The 19,967-nt window shown below is 39.7% G+C and overlaps 1 protein-coding gene across 1 annotated transcript in view; it reads right to left on the reverse strand.

Annotated features, from left to right (window-relative positions):
- The window catches only part of TOP1 (DNA topoisomerase I), an 89,580-nt gene that overhangs the window by 23,121 nt on the left and 46,492 nt on the right, over positions 1-19,967 (reverse strand). Inside the window, exons 7-10 of the mRNA XM_084776241.1 lie at positions 19,342-19,417; positions 13,250-13,356; positions 4,764-4,879; positions 539-660 (exon numbers count right to left, since the gene is read on the reverse strand). Coding sequence (XP_084632367.1) covers positions 539-660; positions 4,764-4,879; positions 13,250-13,356; positions 19,342-19,417 — 421 coding nt within the window. The remainder of the gene's footprint in view (positions 1-538; positions 661-4,763; positions 4,880-13,249; positions 13,357-19,341; positions 19,418-19,967) is intronic.

Here is a 19,967-nt window from a genome sequence, read left to right on the forward strand (position 1 = left end):
GCCAGGTGTAGAGGCACATGGCTTTATTCCCAGCACTTGGGAGACAGAGGTAGGCAGATTGCTGTGAGTTTGAGGCCAGCCTGGACTACAAAGTGAGTACAGTACAGCCAAGGCTACACAGAGAAACTCGGTCTTAAAAAAAAAAAAAGGAAAGAAAGAAAAGAACAAAATATATACATCTTTTACTACAATAAAACCCAGAAAACTTATTCATTAAACTATAGTTTGCATTGTTACAAAAGATGTATTGATTTATTTATTATGTATATAGTGTTCTGCCTGCTTGTACCCCTGCAGGCTGGAAGAGGGTATCAGATCACATTATAGATGGCTGTGAGCCACCATGTGGTTGCTGGGAATTGAACTCAGGATCTCTAGAATAGCAATCAGTGCTCTTAACCACTGAGCCATCTCTATAGCCCACATTTAAAAAGTTTTTTTCCCTCTTTTTACTGTTAAGACATTATAACGCATGGGCTACAACTCCCAGCCAGCACTTTTGTGGACTATTGAGATATAAACACACGAGCCACAATACCTTTCTCCAATCTTTAAAGAAATTTTTCCTGAATATTTCCTTAGTAGTATACTCATGGTCAAGCATTTTTGCAAAGAATGTAGCTACTTCTTCTGCTTTGGGACTCAGCTTCATAACTTTACCTAAAGGAAGAAAATGGGTCCAAAAGTGAGGCACAATATTCATATTCTATGTGAACTGAATACTGGAGAAGTCTTTACTGATGGCTTACCTTTCCAAGGTGTACAAAGGTCTGCTGACATAGTTAAAACAACAACAGAGCAACAAACTGTTATATGTCTATTTATAAATGTTCTCCTTCTCTTTAGTAGATATTTACCTGGGTCTTTTTTTGGAGACTATGCCAGTTAATTGTTCCCAGGTGCCTGCTCAGGACAGGGATGACCTGGGGAAGGCCCAGCCATTCTTCCTTTTCCTTTCAGCAAGCAGGGTCCTTTACACCTCTTCAATGGTTTTTAAAAATCAAATCCTCAGAAGGACTCCTGCCACTGCTAAGCTAAGCAGCCTCTGTTCAAGAAGAGGAGGAAAGGATAGGGGCAGGGAGTGGAAGAAAGGAATTGTGGGGAAAAGAAATAGGCATCTTTCTTCTTCAAAGTTACGTGGGTGGAATATGAGTAAGAATATATATTCACAGCAGGCAAGCCCAGATTTCCCACATAAAAACCTAAATAAACCTTCCTCTAGAACCTTGCTACTCAAAGTGTGGTTCGTAAACCAAAAGCATAACAAGCAAGATTGTTATAAATACTGAGTTTGGGGACTCCATCCTAGACATAGAATCAGAAACTACATTGTGTGTACGTGTGTGGTTGTATGTGTGCAACAGTGCCCATGTAGGGGTCAGAGCCTTAGGTGTCAGTCCTTGCCTTCCATCTTGTTTTGAGATTAAGGTCTCTTTGTTTACTGCTATTATAATGCAGGCCAGCTGACACAGTCACTCGTGCCAATTTTCGTTTCCACTTCCCATCTCACTATAGGAATATGCTAGAATTAGACAAATGTGCTACTTCATCCAATGGAAACCCACTGAGCCATCTCCCCAGCCAGAAATGGCACTTCTGCATACAGTGCACCTGAAACACTGGGAACAGCACCAGGAGCTCACCTCTTTCAGGAAATCCCAACCAATCCACAGCAAGTGTGGCTAGGTCTAGGCAGCAAGTAAGTAAAGTAAGTAAAAGCTGCTCTAAAAAAGCCCTTATGTTCAAGGAAAGCCGGCAAACTGAAAAGGAGATTCTGGAGGAGGCCTAGGCTTTGTGTACTGTAGTTAGATGGTAACTGGCAGTGAAAGTAAAGTATATAGGAGCCCAATCTACCAAATATTCAGAGAATTTTGCACTCCTACTCCTAGGGCCAATTTCTATCTTTTCTGGAAACCAACAAACCAACCAACCAACCAACATTACAATACTATACAGAAGCAATCTATGCCATAATAATAGCATTTGGTTGCATTCTAAATGAGATTAAATATAATCCCACTGCTTATAGTTATGTAACTACTAATGATTCAAAAAGATTGACATTCATTACAGAAACCTAAAACTTAACCTGAAGCAAACTCATTGTAAAATTGAGAAGACATCTCATAATGGCTGGAAGGGCTCTTCCTGACTGTAAAAACAGGGAATAAAACACAAAATTGAAACCTGTATGGTAGGCAGAGGATCAACTAAGAAAACATAGTTTAAAAGGTTGTGTAGTTCTTTCTAAGTCCTTTCAAGATTCTGTGTTGGCAAAGTCTCTGAGGAAGTCTCTGAGTTGCCAATAAAACTGCAACATGAATCAAATCTAACTGAGACAGGGTTGTCAGTTTGAAGTTAGCCTAGACTTCAGAATCACCATCTCAAAACAAAACAAAAAGTAAAAATAAGTTTAAAAAGGAATTTAAATGAATGTATTGCCTGGTATGTTTGCCATAAACTAAATGTTCACTAGTGCTTTTATTTTTAGTGGGGTGTCTTTAGACTATTTCACTGGCTTTGTCCCAATAAAGAAGCTACTCCGAAAGAAAAAAAAAAAAGCTACTCTGACTCACTTTGTTTTAAATGGGCTGTGAAAGATTACATAACAGCTCCTACAGCAGAGAAGTGGGCAGAGGTTGCATAGCTTCCCAGCAATAGTAGTACTTTGTGGAAAAGGCTGAGCTCTGGAAACGGAAACTGTTGAGTCAGAGCTGAAGCTGAAGGTCCTTAACAGAGGCCACAATCCTGTGCTTTAGCTAACTTATGTCCAGCCCACCAGTATTTATCAGTTTGGACTAAAAAGTCAAATACCCTTGACTTACTACTGTGTGGGAGGTTTTTTTTTTTTTTTTTTTTTTTTTGGTTTTTTGAGACAGGGTTTCTCTGTGTAGCCTTGGCTGTCCTGGACTGGCTTTGTAGACCAGGCTGGCCTCGAACTCACAGCGATCCGCCTGCCCTCTGCCTCCCGAGTGCTGGGATTAAAGGCATGCGCCACCAGGCCTGACTGTGTGGGAGTTTTATAATCAAAGGGTTAAAAATCCCAGGAAGACAAGCAGAGAAAAAACACTTTTGCTCCTATAGTAGATGAAGCTAAAAGGAAAAAGGGACCATAGCCAACAATAAACTGGTTCCAGGCCTCAGTTTCCTATACTGAAAAATAAGAGAAGCCCCAAGATAAAGGGATCCAGTTTCTATCCATCATCACCTTGACTTTCACACTGAGGTCCAGCTGAGCTTTCTCAAGTTAGTGAGCCCAGACCATGCTACAGAATATAGCAACTGTCTTTTCTAAGGTCTTAGGTCTCTTCTCTTCATCAGGAAGTTTAAATTCAAGTATTTTCATAAGAGTCTCCAAGAATGACCCAGTGTGTGGGCTGTGTTCTGCTCTCTGAACAAACTGCTAATTTAAACATTTGCTAGTCAGACCATGAAGTGTTTTGTACTATCAACTTCTTAATAGACTGAATCAGTAGTCTCTATCTACTGCTAGGACTTGGATGTCTGAAAACAAGCATATTCAATAAATACCTACAGAATGAACACTTTGGTAAAAAACTAGTTGAACATGCCTTATCCAAAGTATCTGGAACCAAAGTGTTTAGGCTCTTACTTTTTCACCCTTAGATTGTGTGTGTGTGTGTGTGTGTGTGTGTGTGTGTGTGTACTGTAGAAAAGAGGTATCAGCCAGGGCATGATGGTGTACATCTTTAATTCCAGCACTCAGGAGGCAAAGGCAGGTGAACTTGTGAGGTGCTTGTATATGTCTCAGTAGCTTTCCTATCCAATGTTTCTCCATGTGGGCAAAAACTATTTGGTTCAGAAGCACCCAGTCCTACCCCTCAACTATTAAATGGGCCCAGATCTACTTGGTAAATCTTAATGACACGTGGGGTTTGAGAAACAATACTCTAGCATCTCTGGACAGAACTTTTGGAATGAAGAAGTCAGTTGGACATTACCGCCTGACACACTGTTAGTAGAAGAAGGCTTGGAAAAGGCCACTCTCAAATCCCTCAACCCAAGGACAAAAACACAGATGATGTAACTCTCAGGCAACCTGGAAAGTTCCAAGAGACCTAAGCAGGCCACGTAAGGTGGCTCATGTCTCAGGAACAGGACAGATCAATCTACCGAATTCAAGACTAGCTGATATACAATATCAAGTTCCAGGCCAGACAGGGATACATAATTAGAAATGTTTCAAAAACTAAAAACAAGGACCTCAGCAGAGCATTTCTTCAAAATTCACCTATCAAAGGCACAGCATTACACTACACACTACATAGAGTGATGCAGCTTATGATTCCTACCTACAAGCTGCATGCCTGGGGCTAAGCCTTTGCTAATACTATTTCTAGTGGTAAGCAGCTTGTTGGTATATTGTATAATACCAAACTAAAATACTACTATTTGAGTGAGAACAACTCCATAGAAGAGAACAGTTTCCTAGAAATTGAGTTCAGATAAGAACCTCCAGAATGTTGGCCGTAGGCTAGCTGTGACAATGACATGCCTTTTAAGGATTACAGATTTTCTTATGGTATTTCCCACCCTCCTAGCCCCCAGTTTTTTTCAAGCAGCAAATGGAACCTTATAAACTAAATACCTAAAGTTCCTTTTCCCAAGCCACACATGGACAATAAAACATAGTCAAGTAACTAAATAGGACGTCCCATAGCAGCAGTGTCTTCATTTTCTATCCCAGAATAGAAGAAGCAAACTCTTCTTAGCCAAAATTCAAACAACCTGAAATAACTCACCATCATAGTAAAACTTGACACCCTCCGGAAGAGGCTCATATGGTGGAGCAAAGACAGGCCCTTTATGTTCTAGGAATTTCCACTTGATGCCTTCTGGATAGCGTTCTTCTTCCCACCTTTCAAAGACAAGGCACAACCCTCATTAAGTGATCACCTTGCTTAATAAAAAGATCCTCACCTATTAAATGCTAAAATAAGCTGGGTGTGGTGGCGCATTTCTTTAATCCCAGCACTTAGAAGGCAGAGGCAGGTGTTCTGGGTGTTCAAGGTCAGCCTGGTCTACAAAGTGAGTCCAGGACAGCCAGGACTACACAGAGAAAACTTGCTGGGGTGGGGTGGGGTGGGGTGGGGTAGAGGAGCCAAAATAATTATCTAATTAATTGGTGGTACTCACTCAAAGCCTGGATAAGAATAACCTGTGCCTTACTGAAAAACCCAGCAATTTCAAGCTAGATGAAAGAATGTGGTACCTAAAAGAGAATTCACTACAACAGTTTCAGTTCAAAGATACTAAGCATTAAAAGACCATCACTCAAAGAGCCCAGCAATAACTATGGACTATAAAAATGGAGATAATTGTTCTACCATGGTACTCTAACAACATGCCACAATGGTACACAGGAAAGAGGCATAATGACAACACGCAGGTCAAAGTTTATGGGAAAGCAGCTCTATTAAAAAATACAAAGTACAGCCAGGCAGGATGATACATGTCTTTAGTCCCAGCACTTGAGAGGCAAAGGCAAGCAAAATTGAGTTCCAGACCAGCTTGGACTATACAGCGAGTTCTAAGATCAGCCAAAACTACATATCTGAGAAAAACAAAACAAAACAAACAAACAAACAAACAAACAAAACCAAACAAACAAAAAAGAAGTCCCAAAAGACTGGGAAAGATTTAACTGAGGCACACAGTTTAAGGCACATCTTAAATACGCAGAACTATCTAGTAGATAATTGACAAAAATCTAAATAAACTGCAAGCTACATAATTTTTTGAAACGTTTCACTTAAAAAAAAATCAAGCTTATAGAAAAACTCTGGATAGTACAACTGACCATGGATATATACAAATAACTACTGAAATTTATTACATTTCTATTTTTACTGATTGTTTCAAAGTTAGTTGTGGATGTGAAACTTCAATAAATATTTCAGTAATTATCCTTATAAAATTGATCTTGTATGCATCTATAACACATATTATCAGATCTAACAAAAGCAATAGTTTTCTAGTGTTATTCTAGTATTTAGTCTCTTTATAAATTCAATGAGACCAAATACTTTACAGGTCAAGATACACTGAACGATGGTGCACTGCACCTGGAGGCATCTAACATCCCCTTTACACTGACAGACAGATCTTACCACCCTTGCAGTTTGAGAAGAATCAGCCAGACAGACTCCATCTGGCATACAGATTTAATTTTAATCTTCTCAGATTCTATCTTTATTGCTACTTCTAAACAAAAGAACTTTTATGGATTTCTGTTGTTTTCGGTTTTGTTATTGTTTTGAGACAGGGTTTCTCTGTGTAGCCTTAGCTGTCCAGGAACTCTGTAGGCCAGAGATCGCCCATCCACTTGCCTCTGCCTCCAGAGTGTTGTGAATGCTTGTTAATTCCACACCCTATATTTTAAACAATGTTCAGAAACACAAGTAAGAAATATACAAATCCTATCAGGCTTTAACAATACTGTTATGTAAAACTATGATCAATATATATTGTTAAGTCACTTTCCGTAAGAATTAGGACCACCCAATAAGTTAGAGGCAAAGAATGACACTGGACAAGTCCTTAATACTATATACAAAAGTTAACTCAATATTAACCAGGAAATTAAAATTCTAAATGTAACAGCTAAAACTCATTTAGACATTTAGGAGAAAATAAAGGGGAGTGGCTTTATAACAGTAGATTTGGAATTGATTTCCTGGATATAATGAAAAAGTAACAGGAACAAAACCACATATAAATTGGGCTACATCAAAATTAAAAATACCTGTGGATCAAATGCCATATTCAAGAAAGTAAAAGGCAACCCACAATGAAAGAAGATAGCTGAAAGTTGAAAATCTTATTAAGGGTTAATATTATGAATACACAAAAAGTTCCTTATTGGGAATAATAGCATGGGTCTATAGTTCCAGAAACTTAGGGGGCTGAGGAAAAAAACAAAATTGAGCCAGGAATCCAAGGCCAGCCTGGGCAACAGCAGGGAGCCTGATTCTTAAACAACAAACAAGCAAACAAAGGAATGCTGGGTAGTTAGTGGTAGTGGTGCCTTCCTGTTTTCTATAATGTATACACTATTCCCTCCAGAGTATACAAAGAGTCCAATTTCTCTTTTTCTCCTTCACCAACACTTCTCTTTGTGTTACCATCTTAATGGACGTATTTATGTTAAGATGACAATTTTTGTGTGCTTTTTTTTTTGGATTTTCGAGACAGGGTTTTTTTCTCTGTGCAACCTTAGCAGCCCTAGACTCTTTGTAGACCAGGCTGGCCTCGAACTCACAGCGATCCACCTGCCTCTGCCTCCCAAGGGCTGGGATTAAAGGTGTACACCACCATGCCCAGCTTTGTGTGCATCTTAAATATAAAAAGGACTTAATTTTTTTTTAGTCTAAAGATTTTTCTAAACTCTGAGAACTAGAAGGAACAATAAAGACTTTCTATAATTAAACACTTTACAGATAGGAAATTCCTATTCTAACTGATGACCAAGGTCCACATGCATGAAACTCAAATCTTCTACTCTCCAAATGAGAGAAAATGTCTGAAAGCATGTGAAACACCTGTAAGTGACTCGGCTGCTGTAACAGTCACAGCATAATTGTGGAAGAGTTAGACACCATGTTTCCCCTTATATTCTTGTCGTGGTTTTTCTTCAGGCTCTATAATAATGTCCTTATCATTTAAGCAAATTAAGAGATTCAATAAATCACTAACACAAAACTTCGGTTTAAACAGAAAACTGCAACATACCCTCCAATATATTAGTATTATTGGGAGTGACAGGTATTACAGTTCAAATAAAATTGTAGTGCTAGCCTTTTACCACCTACCACCACCACCAATTAACAAATGTGTATGCACTCAAAATGTCTCCTCAGTGGTGGGTTGGCTTATAAATTCAAGATAGATAGTAGTTTTCTTTAAAAAAAAAAAAAATTAAAAAAAGTTTGCTTGGAAAGGGAGAAAGTACAAAAGCCCCAAAATTCAAATAAAGTAGAAAAACTTGGTGTTAACAAGTATCTTACAACAGACTGTAAACTTTATGAACTATAAATATTCAGAGACTAAAACCCAACAAGTTTCTGGAAGCTATCTAGAATACCTAGCCATTGTCTTCATAAGGCCCCATGAGTCCTGATCCCTAACTTAATACTTTCTCTGCCAAAAGACTTGAAACTCCATTTAAATTCCAACCCAGCACTAGTGATAAACTGCCCAGTCTCTAAGTCTTTTGTTAAAGAATCATCTGGTTAGAATTAATCTGGTTGGTTTGGTTTGGCTTTAAAGATGGTTGATTTGAGAACAGGAGGGGTTTTTGTTTTGTTGCTACAGATTCATACAAGCTTTTCTTTTTAAAGATTTGTTTTTATGTTATGTATGTGAAAATTTGCCTATAGTACATATGTATACTACTTGCATGCAGTGCCCAGAAGACACAGAGACACAGAGGGTTATGAGCTACCATGTAGAAAACTAAACACAGGTCTTTTGCAAGAGCAGCAGCAGGTGGTTCTAGAGCACTTAGCTTTCTCTTTAGGGCTATGTATGATTTTCTTAAATCTGAGTGAACTTAACACAACAGAGCTGAAAACCAATAAGGGTCTATGATAGACAACAGTTTATTTTTGTGGTCAGGACAAACATCTGCTGACTTTGGAGGAAGGCTGCTTCTGTAATCTCTTCCATTCAGATAGGAGAGGGAATCTTCCATCTAAGGTCTTCAACTAAGGCCACTGGTAGAACACCGTGAGGTAATAAGAAGGTGCCCATCAATACTCTCTATTTCTAGCATCTTACACTGTGCCACTGGCCAGTATTTGAGATAGCACAAGTTGAGCAATGAGATTTGATAAAAGCATGCATAATCTATAGCAAAAAACTGTTCATTTCCAAACCAACCCAAAGGCTAGCCAGTTCCCCTTTGAACCAAAATAAGAATTAAAACAAAAGTTCTGATCTCTTACAATTAATGTATGGCACCACTTAATAAGGATTTCAACCCCCTAAAGTAAAACTGGGACACTAAAGCCCTCCAAGGCACCTTATTCTATACACAAATGCTATAGTAAGGTAAGACTCCAACTACTTTGGAGCCCACAAGGAGTGATAAGGCCACAGGGAGTTCCTATTAACAGGTAAATCAGTTTCCATTTCCTGAACACCTAGCAGAGAAATCCAACAGACTGGAATCACCCATTTAACCACTCACATGATTCCCAGTAACAACACCTCCTAATTATATAATCATTTATTTTAAGATTGTCTTATTAAAAGCCATAAAAAGCCTTTAATCCCAGCACAGGGAAGCACAGGCAACCTGGGGTGTATAGCCTGTCTGAAAAAAGGAGAGAGTTGGGGATATAGAGTGTTTCGTTATTCTATCAACAAGCAGTAGGAAAGATCAATGAAACGTGAAATAAAAGCCTAAGAAAATAAAAATATAGATTCTTTAGTTGTCTAACTCTGATCCCCAGAAAAGCTAGGGTTCCCTAGCTCTGTCATCTTTGTTTTATATACTTCCCTTTTAACTCCTAGACATCACACCAACACACCAGTTACTGAGTATGGGAATACATTTCTGCTCTACTATTCCACAGCAACTCCCTGGGTGCTGCTGTTTCCCATTCCTCAGAGGTACTAGGTACATCATTTTTCTAAATAATTTTCTAAATAATAAAAAAAAAGTACTTTTTTTTCTGACTTGGTCTCTGGATCATTTGAAAAATTTCAATAAAAAATATATATAAAACACTACTGGTACAATAGTTAAGTAGTTTAAAATTATTAAGAGAAACAAACATACCAATTTACAGCTATTTTAAAATTCTCCAAGTAGAAAATAAAAGTTCCACACCAATGCACCTGTCAGAACTGTCATTGTTTTGTTTATGTATCTTCACATGTATAACTTCCCTAATACTTACATGCAATAATCTTTCCCAACCTCACAGGCAGTAAACAGATTAACATTATGGTATTTTCTTTGCATCTGATTTCTTGTTAAGTTGCCAATGTTTACAAACTCTTTATTTGTATTAATGAACCCTATATGTTTTGCCGGGCATGGTGGCACATACCTTTAATCCCAGCACTTGGGAAGCAGAGGAAGAGGCAGAGGGAGGAGGTTCTCTGTGAGTTCCAGGCTAACCTGCTCTACAAAGTGAGTCTAGGACAGCCAAGTGTACACAAAGAAACCCTGTCTTGGGGGGAAAAAAACCAAAAAACCCTGTGTTCCTCACTTTTGTATCATCTTTCACATTTGACCTCCAAGACCCAAGACCGTTTTAACATTAAGTGTTACCTCTTTGTATTACAAATACATTCCTTCAGGAATTGTCCGAGCTTGAGTGCACACTGCCTCTCGGGAGTCACTCACGCTGGTTTTCTTTTGTTTTGAAGCAGGGACTCTACATAGACCAGGCTGGCTTTAAACTACTCACAAAGATCCCCCTGCCTCTGCGGATTAAAGGAACTCAACACTCTTGACTTTTGAGAGTCTTTCTCATTGGGAGCAAAGACTCAATGACTGAGTAAGGTTGGTCAGGGAGCCCTAGACATGGACCCACGTCTGCTTCTCCAGCACAGGGTGCAAGGAATCAAACTCAGGCAAGTACTTTACCAACTGAGTCCTAGCCTGGATTTTATTTTATAAAATTTAATGTGTGTGTGTGTGTGTGTGTGTGTGTGTGTGTGTGTGTGTGTAAAGCATGGGGGAAGGGGTACCAGAGAGCCCACAAAGGCCAGAAGAGGGTACTGGACCCCCTTAAACTGGAGTTACAGGAGACTGTAGGCCATCGGATTTGCCGAGAACAGATCTTCTCTATGAAAAAACAGCATTATTCTTATCACTGGAGCCATCTTTCCAGCCCTGGAGGTTTTTTTTAACGAATTTTTTTAATGGCATGAAACTGTTTCTCACATAGAATATTTCAGGCTTAAGAAAAAAAACACAAAAAACATTTATTTATTAGCTTGTGTTTGTGGAAACACAGAGCCACAGCACACAGTTGGCAGTCAGAAGACAATTTGCAGTAGTTAGTTCTCTCCTCCTACAGTGTTGAGTTCTGGCAATCAAACTCAGGTGATCAGACCTAGGGACAAGCGCCCTTAACCAAAGAGCAATCTCAGCAGCTTAAATTTTTCAATTAAAAGCTGGGCAGTGGTGGTACATGCCTGTTTTGTTTTGTTTTGTTACATGCCTTTAATCCTGGACAGCTAAGGCCACACAGAGAAACCCTATCTTGAAAAACATAACAACAACAACAACAACAACAACAACAACAACAATAATAAAAACTGTTGGAGGAAGGTCCAACTGTGTGTGGGTTTTTGTTGTTTTTTTGTTTTTCTGAGACAGGGTTTCTCTGTGCAGCCTTGACTGTCCTGGACTCACTTTGTAGACCAGGCTGGTCTTGAACTCACAGCGATCCAACTGCCTCTGCCTCCAGAGTGGGATTAAAGGCATTCGCCACCACGCCTGCCACCACACCCGGCCTTCCAACTGTGTTTTCAAATGCTAATTTCAGGGCCTTGGGATCTGGTTCCCACCCTGCCATGGGCATTATTATGAATATTGAACTATCTCCTGTAACCATGTGATGATAAGGAATGTTCCCCAATATTGCTGATTGGCTAAGTAAAGATACTAAAGCTTATGACTGGGTAGAAGAGAGGGAGGCCTGGGGCCTGGGCTCTAGGGAAGAGGAAACAAAAGAGGAAGAGAAGAGGAGGGGTGGAGAAGAAAGAAGATGGAGCTGACCACGCGGCTCTAGGAACAGACTGATGGACCAGAAGCAGCCCTGGGAGTCATCATATTGGCAAGTGATTGGTTTTATGTGGGTTTTAAAGGTACTAGGATTAGAGTAGTTCAGAATCTGCCCAGCATAGTGATTATAGGCTAAAAATAAATCAGTCTCTCTGTGGCAGGAACTGTAACTGTTTAAAGAAAACTACTGCCTTAATAATTTACTGTATTGATTAATACAGAAAGAATGAATCATCTTTCTATTTAAAAAATCTTATAAGCAAATAAGATGGCTAAAAAAGTAAAAAAGTTTTTTGTGTAAGCCTGACAACCTGAGTTTGATCCACAGCATCTACATATTGGGGGGGGGGGGAGTGTGGGGAGTGTGGGGGAGAGAAAGATAACAATTCCAAAAAAGATTGTCCTCTAAAGTAGGTAGTCACATGTTTCTACACCCACAGGACAGCATGTGCTTTGTGCACGCACACACGTGTGTCAAGAGATAAGATGTAAAATGTCTTCCTTATCACTGTCTATTTTTAAAACAGGTCTATAACTTAACATGCTCTTGTTTGTTTGTTTTGGGGGACAAGGTTTCTCTGTGTAGCTTTGGCTGCCCTGGAACTCACTTTGTAGACCAGGCTGGCCTCCTGAACCTCAGAGATCTGCCTGCCTCTGCCTCCAGAGTGCTAGGACTAAAGATGTGCACCACCACGCCTGGCTGTACTGAACACATTCTTGAATTTAGCTAGGGTGGCTGGCTGGCAAGCGCCAGAAATTTGCTGGTCTGTGCCTCCTCAGCACTGGGATTACAGTTGTGTCCACTGTGCTCTGCTTTTTAGCGGGTGCTGGGAATCTGAACTCAGGTCCTCATGCTTGTGCAGCAAGCAATTTACCAACTGACCTATTATCCCAGGCTGAAATTTTTAATTTTGATGGGTTAAGTTAATAATTTTATTATGGTTCTGGTTATTATTTGCTTCAAAAAAAAATCCTCACTCTTCTACAATTACACGATCTTCATCAAGATTTTCTTATGGAGGTTTCCTTCGCTGTTGTTTTAACAAATAGGCAGTTTTACAAACCTGATTTACAGAACTCTTACTAATACCACTAATGAACTGAGCACTTCAAAAAGCCATAGGAAAGTATGCTGATAATTCAGCATTAAGATAGGATATATGATGAGACAGGTAGGCTGAGATTTACTTAAACATGATTTAGGGTATACATGCACAAAGCTATTATACCACCAATAGGTACAGTTTTAATTGAATGAATGAATGCATTGGTGCTTTCCTCCTATGCTGAATTCCCTTCTATACATAGGCTACTTCTACAGTCTATTCTATTCAATGAAAAGAAATTAGTTTTCAGCTATTCTTCTAGAGATTCTTTAAGTACTTCTCAATCAGATGTCAGGAAATTAATCTTAATAATTCAATTCCTGCTTAATTAGGCTGCACAAAGTGCTGACATCTTAACCCAATGCTGAGATGTTACCATTTCCACTTCTGTTCCTCTTCTTTTTTTGGCTTCTTTTTCTTGTTATCTGGCTCAGAAACTTTTTTATCTTTATCTTTATTCTTGGGCTTTTTCAATTTGCCATCCTAAAAAGACACAGAAAGGATGCACTTAATTCAGGACTGATTACACAGCTGGAGGCTGTTTTGGGGAGCCACTAAAGAAGAAACAAAACAAACAAACAAAAAACCAGTTGAACTGGAGATCTTACATCTAACCCCCGCCCCCAACAGAGAAAATTTACTACTGATACTTTACAATTGAGGTAACATTTCCCCCAACTCCTCAGGAATACCACATGGGCAAGTCGGAAAATACTCCAACAGGCACCCCATGGTATTTTCCTCATTTGCTTCAAATGTATTCCTGAGTTCAACACCAGAAAGAAAAAGAGTCTGTTTACTTCAAGGATGCATGCAGGTTCTGAGAGGCTAACTTGAGAGGTCTCACACCTATAATCTAAGGAAGCACTAAATGTTCAGTGGGTTAAAACAATAGCAACAAATGTATGAGAGGCAAAGTGGGGAGAGAGGTAGGACAAGAATTAGAAAGAAGGGAACAAGGAACACACACACACAGTCTTGTGAGTACTAGGATCAACAGGTATGCACCACCATGCCTGCCTGGTGATCTTTTATTGTGCCACTGTAAGCAGTTGAGAGCACCCTGTCTTTGTGTGTATAAGCAGCAGTAACTGAGTTACAGGAGTTCAAGGCCAGCCTGGATCACAGAGTAGACTCTATCTTAAAATACAAACTAAGTTGGGGATACTATACATCTTTAATCTTAGTGTTCAAAGAAGCAGAGGGATCTTTTTGAGTCTGAACTGTGTGTGTGTATTGAAAGTTTCAAAAAAAAAAAGTTTCAAACCTAGTTTTTTTGGTTTGTTTTTTTTTGCCATCAAAGGAAGACAAATGCAAAAACAAACACATATCAACAAAAATGAGACATTCAACAGAATCTGATTTCTGAAGAATTTTTGACTTTGATCTACATTTTCAACATCATATAAGGCTTTACTTGTAAGTTTCATATAGTAATGAAGGATGATCTATGGAATTGCACTGCTAGAAGCCATTTGGTTTGCTCTCTTCCAGTAATAACCAAGGTAGTTCTAAAACTGGTTTGCCATTAGATCAAGGCTATGTAGCTGTTGCTCAGCATAATGAGACCCTGAGTTTATTTTAAAATTAAACAGATCAACAGAATATGATAAATGAAAATGGCTGGAGAATATCCTGCAACTCCATAAAAAGGAGGGTAATCAAAGTAGCAATGACTTTGAGGACAAAATACAAATGCCACGGTATTAAGTTGCTATGAGGAACACAAGTATGAAAGTAGAAGAACAGCATCAAAATATCCTAGTGGTAGGGAGTGTCTAAAAGTCCCTGTAGGCTGGGATGGAGAGATGGCTCAGAGGTTAAGAGCACTGTCTGCTCTTCCAGAGGTCCTGAGTTCAATTCCCAGCAACCACATGGTGACTCACAACCATCTATAATGTGATCTGATGCCCTCTTCTGGCCTGCGGGTAAACGTGCAGACAGAGCACTATATACATAATAAGAAAAAAATTAATCTATTTCCACATTCTCCACAATTGTGTGGAGAGCAGGGACTAACTCCAACATGAACTCTGGTACGCCCTATTTACCAGTTCCCCTTGGTGGGGAAGATCTGGTGACACTCAGAGGATAAATAAGCAGGCTACCAGGAAGAGACCTGATAGGCTGTGGTCTTATAGTGGGGTAGGAGGTCCCCTTCTGTCACAGAACTAGGGGAGAGGGATAGGATGAAAGAGGGAGGGAGGAGGGTACAGGAAGTTAAAAGTAAGGGGATAACAATTGAGATGTAATCGGAATAAATTACATAGAAAGTCCCTGTAGTCAAGAGACTGAGGTAGGAAGTGTGCCAGTTCAAAGGCCAGCCTGCGTCACAGAGTGAAGAGCGCTGGCTCATCTTGCAGAGGACATTGGTTCACAGCATACACAGCAGTTCCCAATCACCTGAAACTCCAGTTCCAGGGATCGCAGGTCCTCTTCTAACTTCTGCAGGCACCCGATAGACATGTGGTGCACATAAACACACAGGCAAACTCGCACACACATAAAAATTTAAAAACTTAAAGAAGGAAAAAAAAAAGTGTGTGTGTGTGTGTGTGTGTGTGTGTGTGTGTGTGTGTGTGTGTGTGTGTGTGTTAGAAAGACAGCCCACATGTCAAAATCAGTTGCAGAGAACTTGCAGAGAACTAGGTTTGGTTCCCAGGAACTACATGGTGGCTTAAAACCAACCAATCCCAATTCCAGAGAATCTGGTGCCCTCTTCTGGCTCCTGTGAGCACATGCATGTGGTGAACATAAATGGACCGTGGGAAAAACACACAAAATAAAAATAAATCTGTAATATAAAGTAAATTAAACCACCTGCCCGGACAGAGCAACAGCCCCACTTCTCAACAAAAACTTCTTGTATTAGTTACTCACTGTGGCAGATTTTGCAACACAATCAACTAAAAGGAAAAGGGCCATGGTTTGGCTCATGGTTTGAGGGTAAACACCATCACTCAGGGCCTAGGTGTACGGGAGCAGGAATATACGGTAGATAGTCACATTAATCAAATGCTGCCTGGCTGTGAGTGCAGCATGACCAAACACTTCATTCCTCTCACCATACCAGAATGTGTTTCCTCAAGCCTTAAGCCAAAATAAACTTGTCCTTAAGTTGCTTTTGTCAGGCATGTCACAGCAAAAGAAAATAACCTTGGGCTAGAGAGATGGCTCAGCAGTTAAAAACACCGGCTGCACACACAAAGGTACTGAGTTCAATTCCCAGCAACCACATGGTGGCTCACAATCATCTATAATGGAAGCTGATGCTCTCTTCTGTCAGGCAGGCAAAAATGCAACAGAGTGCTTATATACATAGGCAATTCTTTTTCTTTTTTTTAAGAACCTTAAAAAAAAAAATCACACTACCTCACTAGAACGTAAAAATATTCCTATTTTTATGTTATCAATTTAAATGGAGGAAATACATCTGCTTTTTTGGGTAGAGAGAAGGGGTTAGAGAATTTCATTAATTTAGATTATATTTACTACTTAGGCTGAAACACATTACAGGATACAGAAATGTTTAGTTAAGGCATTCTTTGGACAGCTTTTTAAAAGGCACACATATGATCCTATCAGGAAACTACTACCCACAGAACAATCCCAGAAACAAATTAAAAATAAGAAGTGAATGTAAGTGAATGAGGTTTAGTGATTAATTCTGACATCAAGTCCCTGCAGTAAGAGGGCTATATATCAAAACTCAGTTTTTCAGCCTGCGTTTTCTCCACAGGGAGAGGGGTCTTAAACAAAAACATGAAAAATAAAGTTAAAAGCTGTCTCTTTTCCAAACTGTTTAATACCGGGTACAACTATTTTATATAAAGACAAAGCAGTGGATTGCATTAAGACTCCCCCATTTACTCGTCTGCACTGACTAAATGAGAGTACAGTGGCTGGCTACTCTAACAGCTGCACGGTATTTCACTGTCAATTCCACACTGGAATTTGAACCTCTGCTAAGCAAACACTAACGATCTAAAAAACTACATACAACCCTTCTAACTGCAGTTATATCTTTAGCTCACTATGGCCATAACCATTTTAAACATCATTTCAGTGAAGACTTTTCTTCCTTCTGGTGAAATGAAAGGACCATCAGACTCTCACAGCAAGGGAGCAGGATAACAGGACAGCTAGTGTGCTAGCTCTAGACCCACAGTGCTTGAAAACAAATTCTGGTTATATAGTGAGTGTGGTAGCTATATTTTATGACCAGCTTCTCGAAACCTCAAGGTTATGCGTCTGCCAGTTAGGACGGAGTTATATTCATCTCTTGTGGTTGCTGCAAGAATTAAAACTGGGATGAAGTAAATTTCTATTTCATTTAACTATGAAGATCAAGTTCTTTTTATAAGAGATGATTTATTTTTATTTTACTTATATTGGAAGTCTTCCTGCTTGTATGTGAGTGTGGTATCCCATAGAACTGGAGTCACAGGCAGTTGTGAGCTGCCATGTGGGTGCTGGGAATTGAAACAGGGTCCTTTGCAAGAGCAGCCAGGGCTCTTAAGCACTCAGCTATCTCTCCAGACCCTCAACTTCTCAATACTGTGATAACTGGAATTTTTGGTTGTTAGTTTGTAGCTCAGGCTGGACTTTGATCTTATAATCCTCCCACTTCAGTCTTCAAAGTGCTGAGATTGCAATTTTGCAGTTACCATACCTGATTAAATGACTTCCTGCTGCCCACCCAGGGTCTTACTATGTATCCCTGAGTGTCCTCAGAATCACAGATTCCCTGTGTCTGCCTCCCGAGTACTGGAATTAAAAGATGTGTGCCCTGACCCTACTATCACTATCATTACTTCTGGCACTTTTAAGCTATCTACTTTGGCAGCATCTGGAGCATCATAACCAGGAGCCAGCCACACATACGCCTTCTTCTCTCTGTCAGGCCTTATCAGGGTGTCAACTTTGGCTACATCAATGTCATAGAGTTTCTTCATGGCCTGTTTGATCTGGTACTTGTTAGCCTTGACATTCACAATGGACGCAATTGTGTTGTTGTCCTCTATCTCTTTCATAGCTGACTCAGTGGTCAGGAGGACTTAACAATGGCATAGTGGTCAAGCTTGTTTCTCCTGGGTGCACTCTTTCAAGGGTATTTGGACTCCCTCCAGAGCCGCAGGGTCTTGGGCCACAAGAAGGAGGGTGACCTGTGGATCTTCTTTTTGTGGCTGTGGACGCCTTTCAGCACTGCCTTCTTAGCCTTCAAGGCTTTTGCTTTGGGAGGGGCAGGAGCTTCGTTCTTTACTTTCAGTGCCATCTAAGCTATGGACTATTAAGCCCATTTTATCTACAATATTGATTAACCTCAGAAGGAAGATAAAAGTTAAGAATTCTACTCAAGAGTCCAAGTTTGAGAGCCTTAGGAATCACTGACATCTTTTTAAAAAATACCTTGCTAACAAATTTTTAGTATATATTAAAAAAAAAAAAACAATACTGAGGGAAAAAACTACATTATTCTATTTTAAATTTACCATAAGCAGCAAATAGAATCCTAAGAAAAGCACTTGAGCTAGGTGGTAGTGGCACATTCCTGCAGTCCCAGTACTGGGGAGGTAGGGGCAGGCGGATCTGTGAGTTCAAGCCAGCCTGGTCTACAGAGTGAGTTCAGGATAGGCAAGGGTACACAGAGAACCCTGTCTCAAAAAAACCCAAAAATTTTAAAAAGGTAAAAAAGCACTTAAACTAAAGTAAGATTTTTAAGGAAGATTACAAGGCAGTAGAAGGGAAGTGTGTTCCAGCTAGAAGAACAGTATATACTACATACAAAGCTCTGAAGCACAGATTTGGTAAGAAAAACGAACAGAAGCAGCCAATCTGGCCTGAGCAAGGTGAGCTCAGGAGGAACAAAACATAGCAAGGCACAAGATGCAAAGGCTAGACTGAGAGGAGTGGTGCTGAATAGCTTAGATTTCATCCTATGACCAAGAGGGACTCTAAATTAGGGCAGCTATTTAAAGTAAGGGAAAAGTATGCTTTATCAGATAAAGCACTCTGAAGGCAGAATGATTAAGAGTTGTGAGCCAAATGTTTTCTGCATACCTGCAGGTGGCATAATTGCTTTAAAGTCTCAGTTAACAACACAGCTTTGAGTAGACAAAAAGTAGACTCAAGGGTGGCCAAAGATAACTTAAAGATACTCTGGGTCACTTCAAGATCTTGGCACACTCAGTGTCACGGCAACAACTTGCCTGTAAAACTCTTCCCCCCTCTGTTACTACAACAACACACCAATAAATTCATAAAACTTATTTGGCCTTAAGAGCTGTTTTAGGAACAATGAGATGGCTCAGCAGGTAAAGGTACTCACTGTCAAGCCTAATAAATCCAGTTCGATTTCCAAGAGAAGCGGCTTCTCAAAGCTGTCCTGACTTCCATATGCACATCATGATGTGTACGTGCTAGTTAAAGCTGATTTATTAAAACATACGCCTCAAAACCTTTACTAACCTCCTCTTCTTCTAATTTTCTTTTCTTCTCTTTCTTGATATCTTCTGTCTTAATTTTCTTAGGTTTATAATCAACACTAGAAAAGGGAACATGAATATGTAGTTAATGCAACTATGACTCAAAAGTTCTCACCTATAGGATTAAGATCTCCCAACTCTTTGAAGTGTCCATAGCAGGTGTGACTGCTGTTATTCGTGACTGGGCATCCTACAATAGTAAAGGCCAGACTAAGGACTGAAGGAAGATGTGCTCAGCTGCTAAGAGCACTGGCTGTTCTTGCTGAGGATCAAGCCTTAGTTACCACCACCTACATGGAACAGCTTACAACTGTCTGTAACTATAGCTCTAGAGGATCTGATGCCCTTTGTAGGTACCAGGCATGTATGTGGTTCACATACAAATGTTCAGGCTCATAGACATAAAAAAAAAAAATAAAGCTGACAAATAGAGAGCAATAGATATAATGCTATAAAGAGTTACCTTATATAGATTCTGGGAAACAAACTTGAGTCCTCCAAAAGAACAGCAGGCACTCTTAACCACTAAGCCATTGCTGTATTTATTTTATTTTATTTTTGTTTTGTTTTTTTTTTTTCTGAGGCAGGGTTTCTCTGTGTAGCCTTGGC

Source organism: Acomys minous (assembly GCF_964271855.1).
Source record: "Acomys minous genome assembly, chromosome: 3".
NCBI classification, from domain to species: Eukaryota; Metazoa; Chordata; class Mammalia; order Rodentia; family Muridae; genus Acomys; species Acomys minous.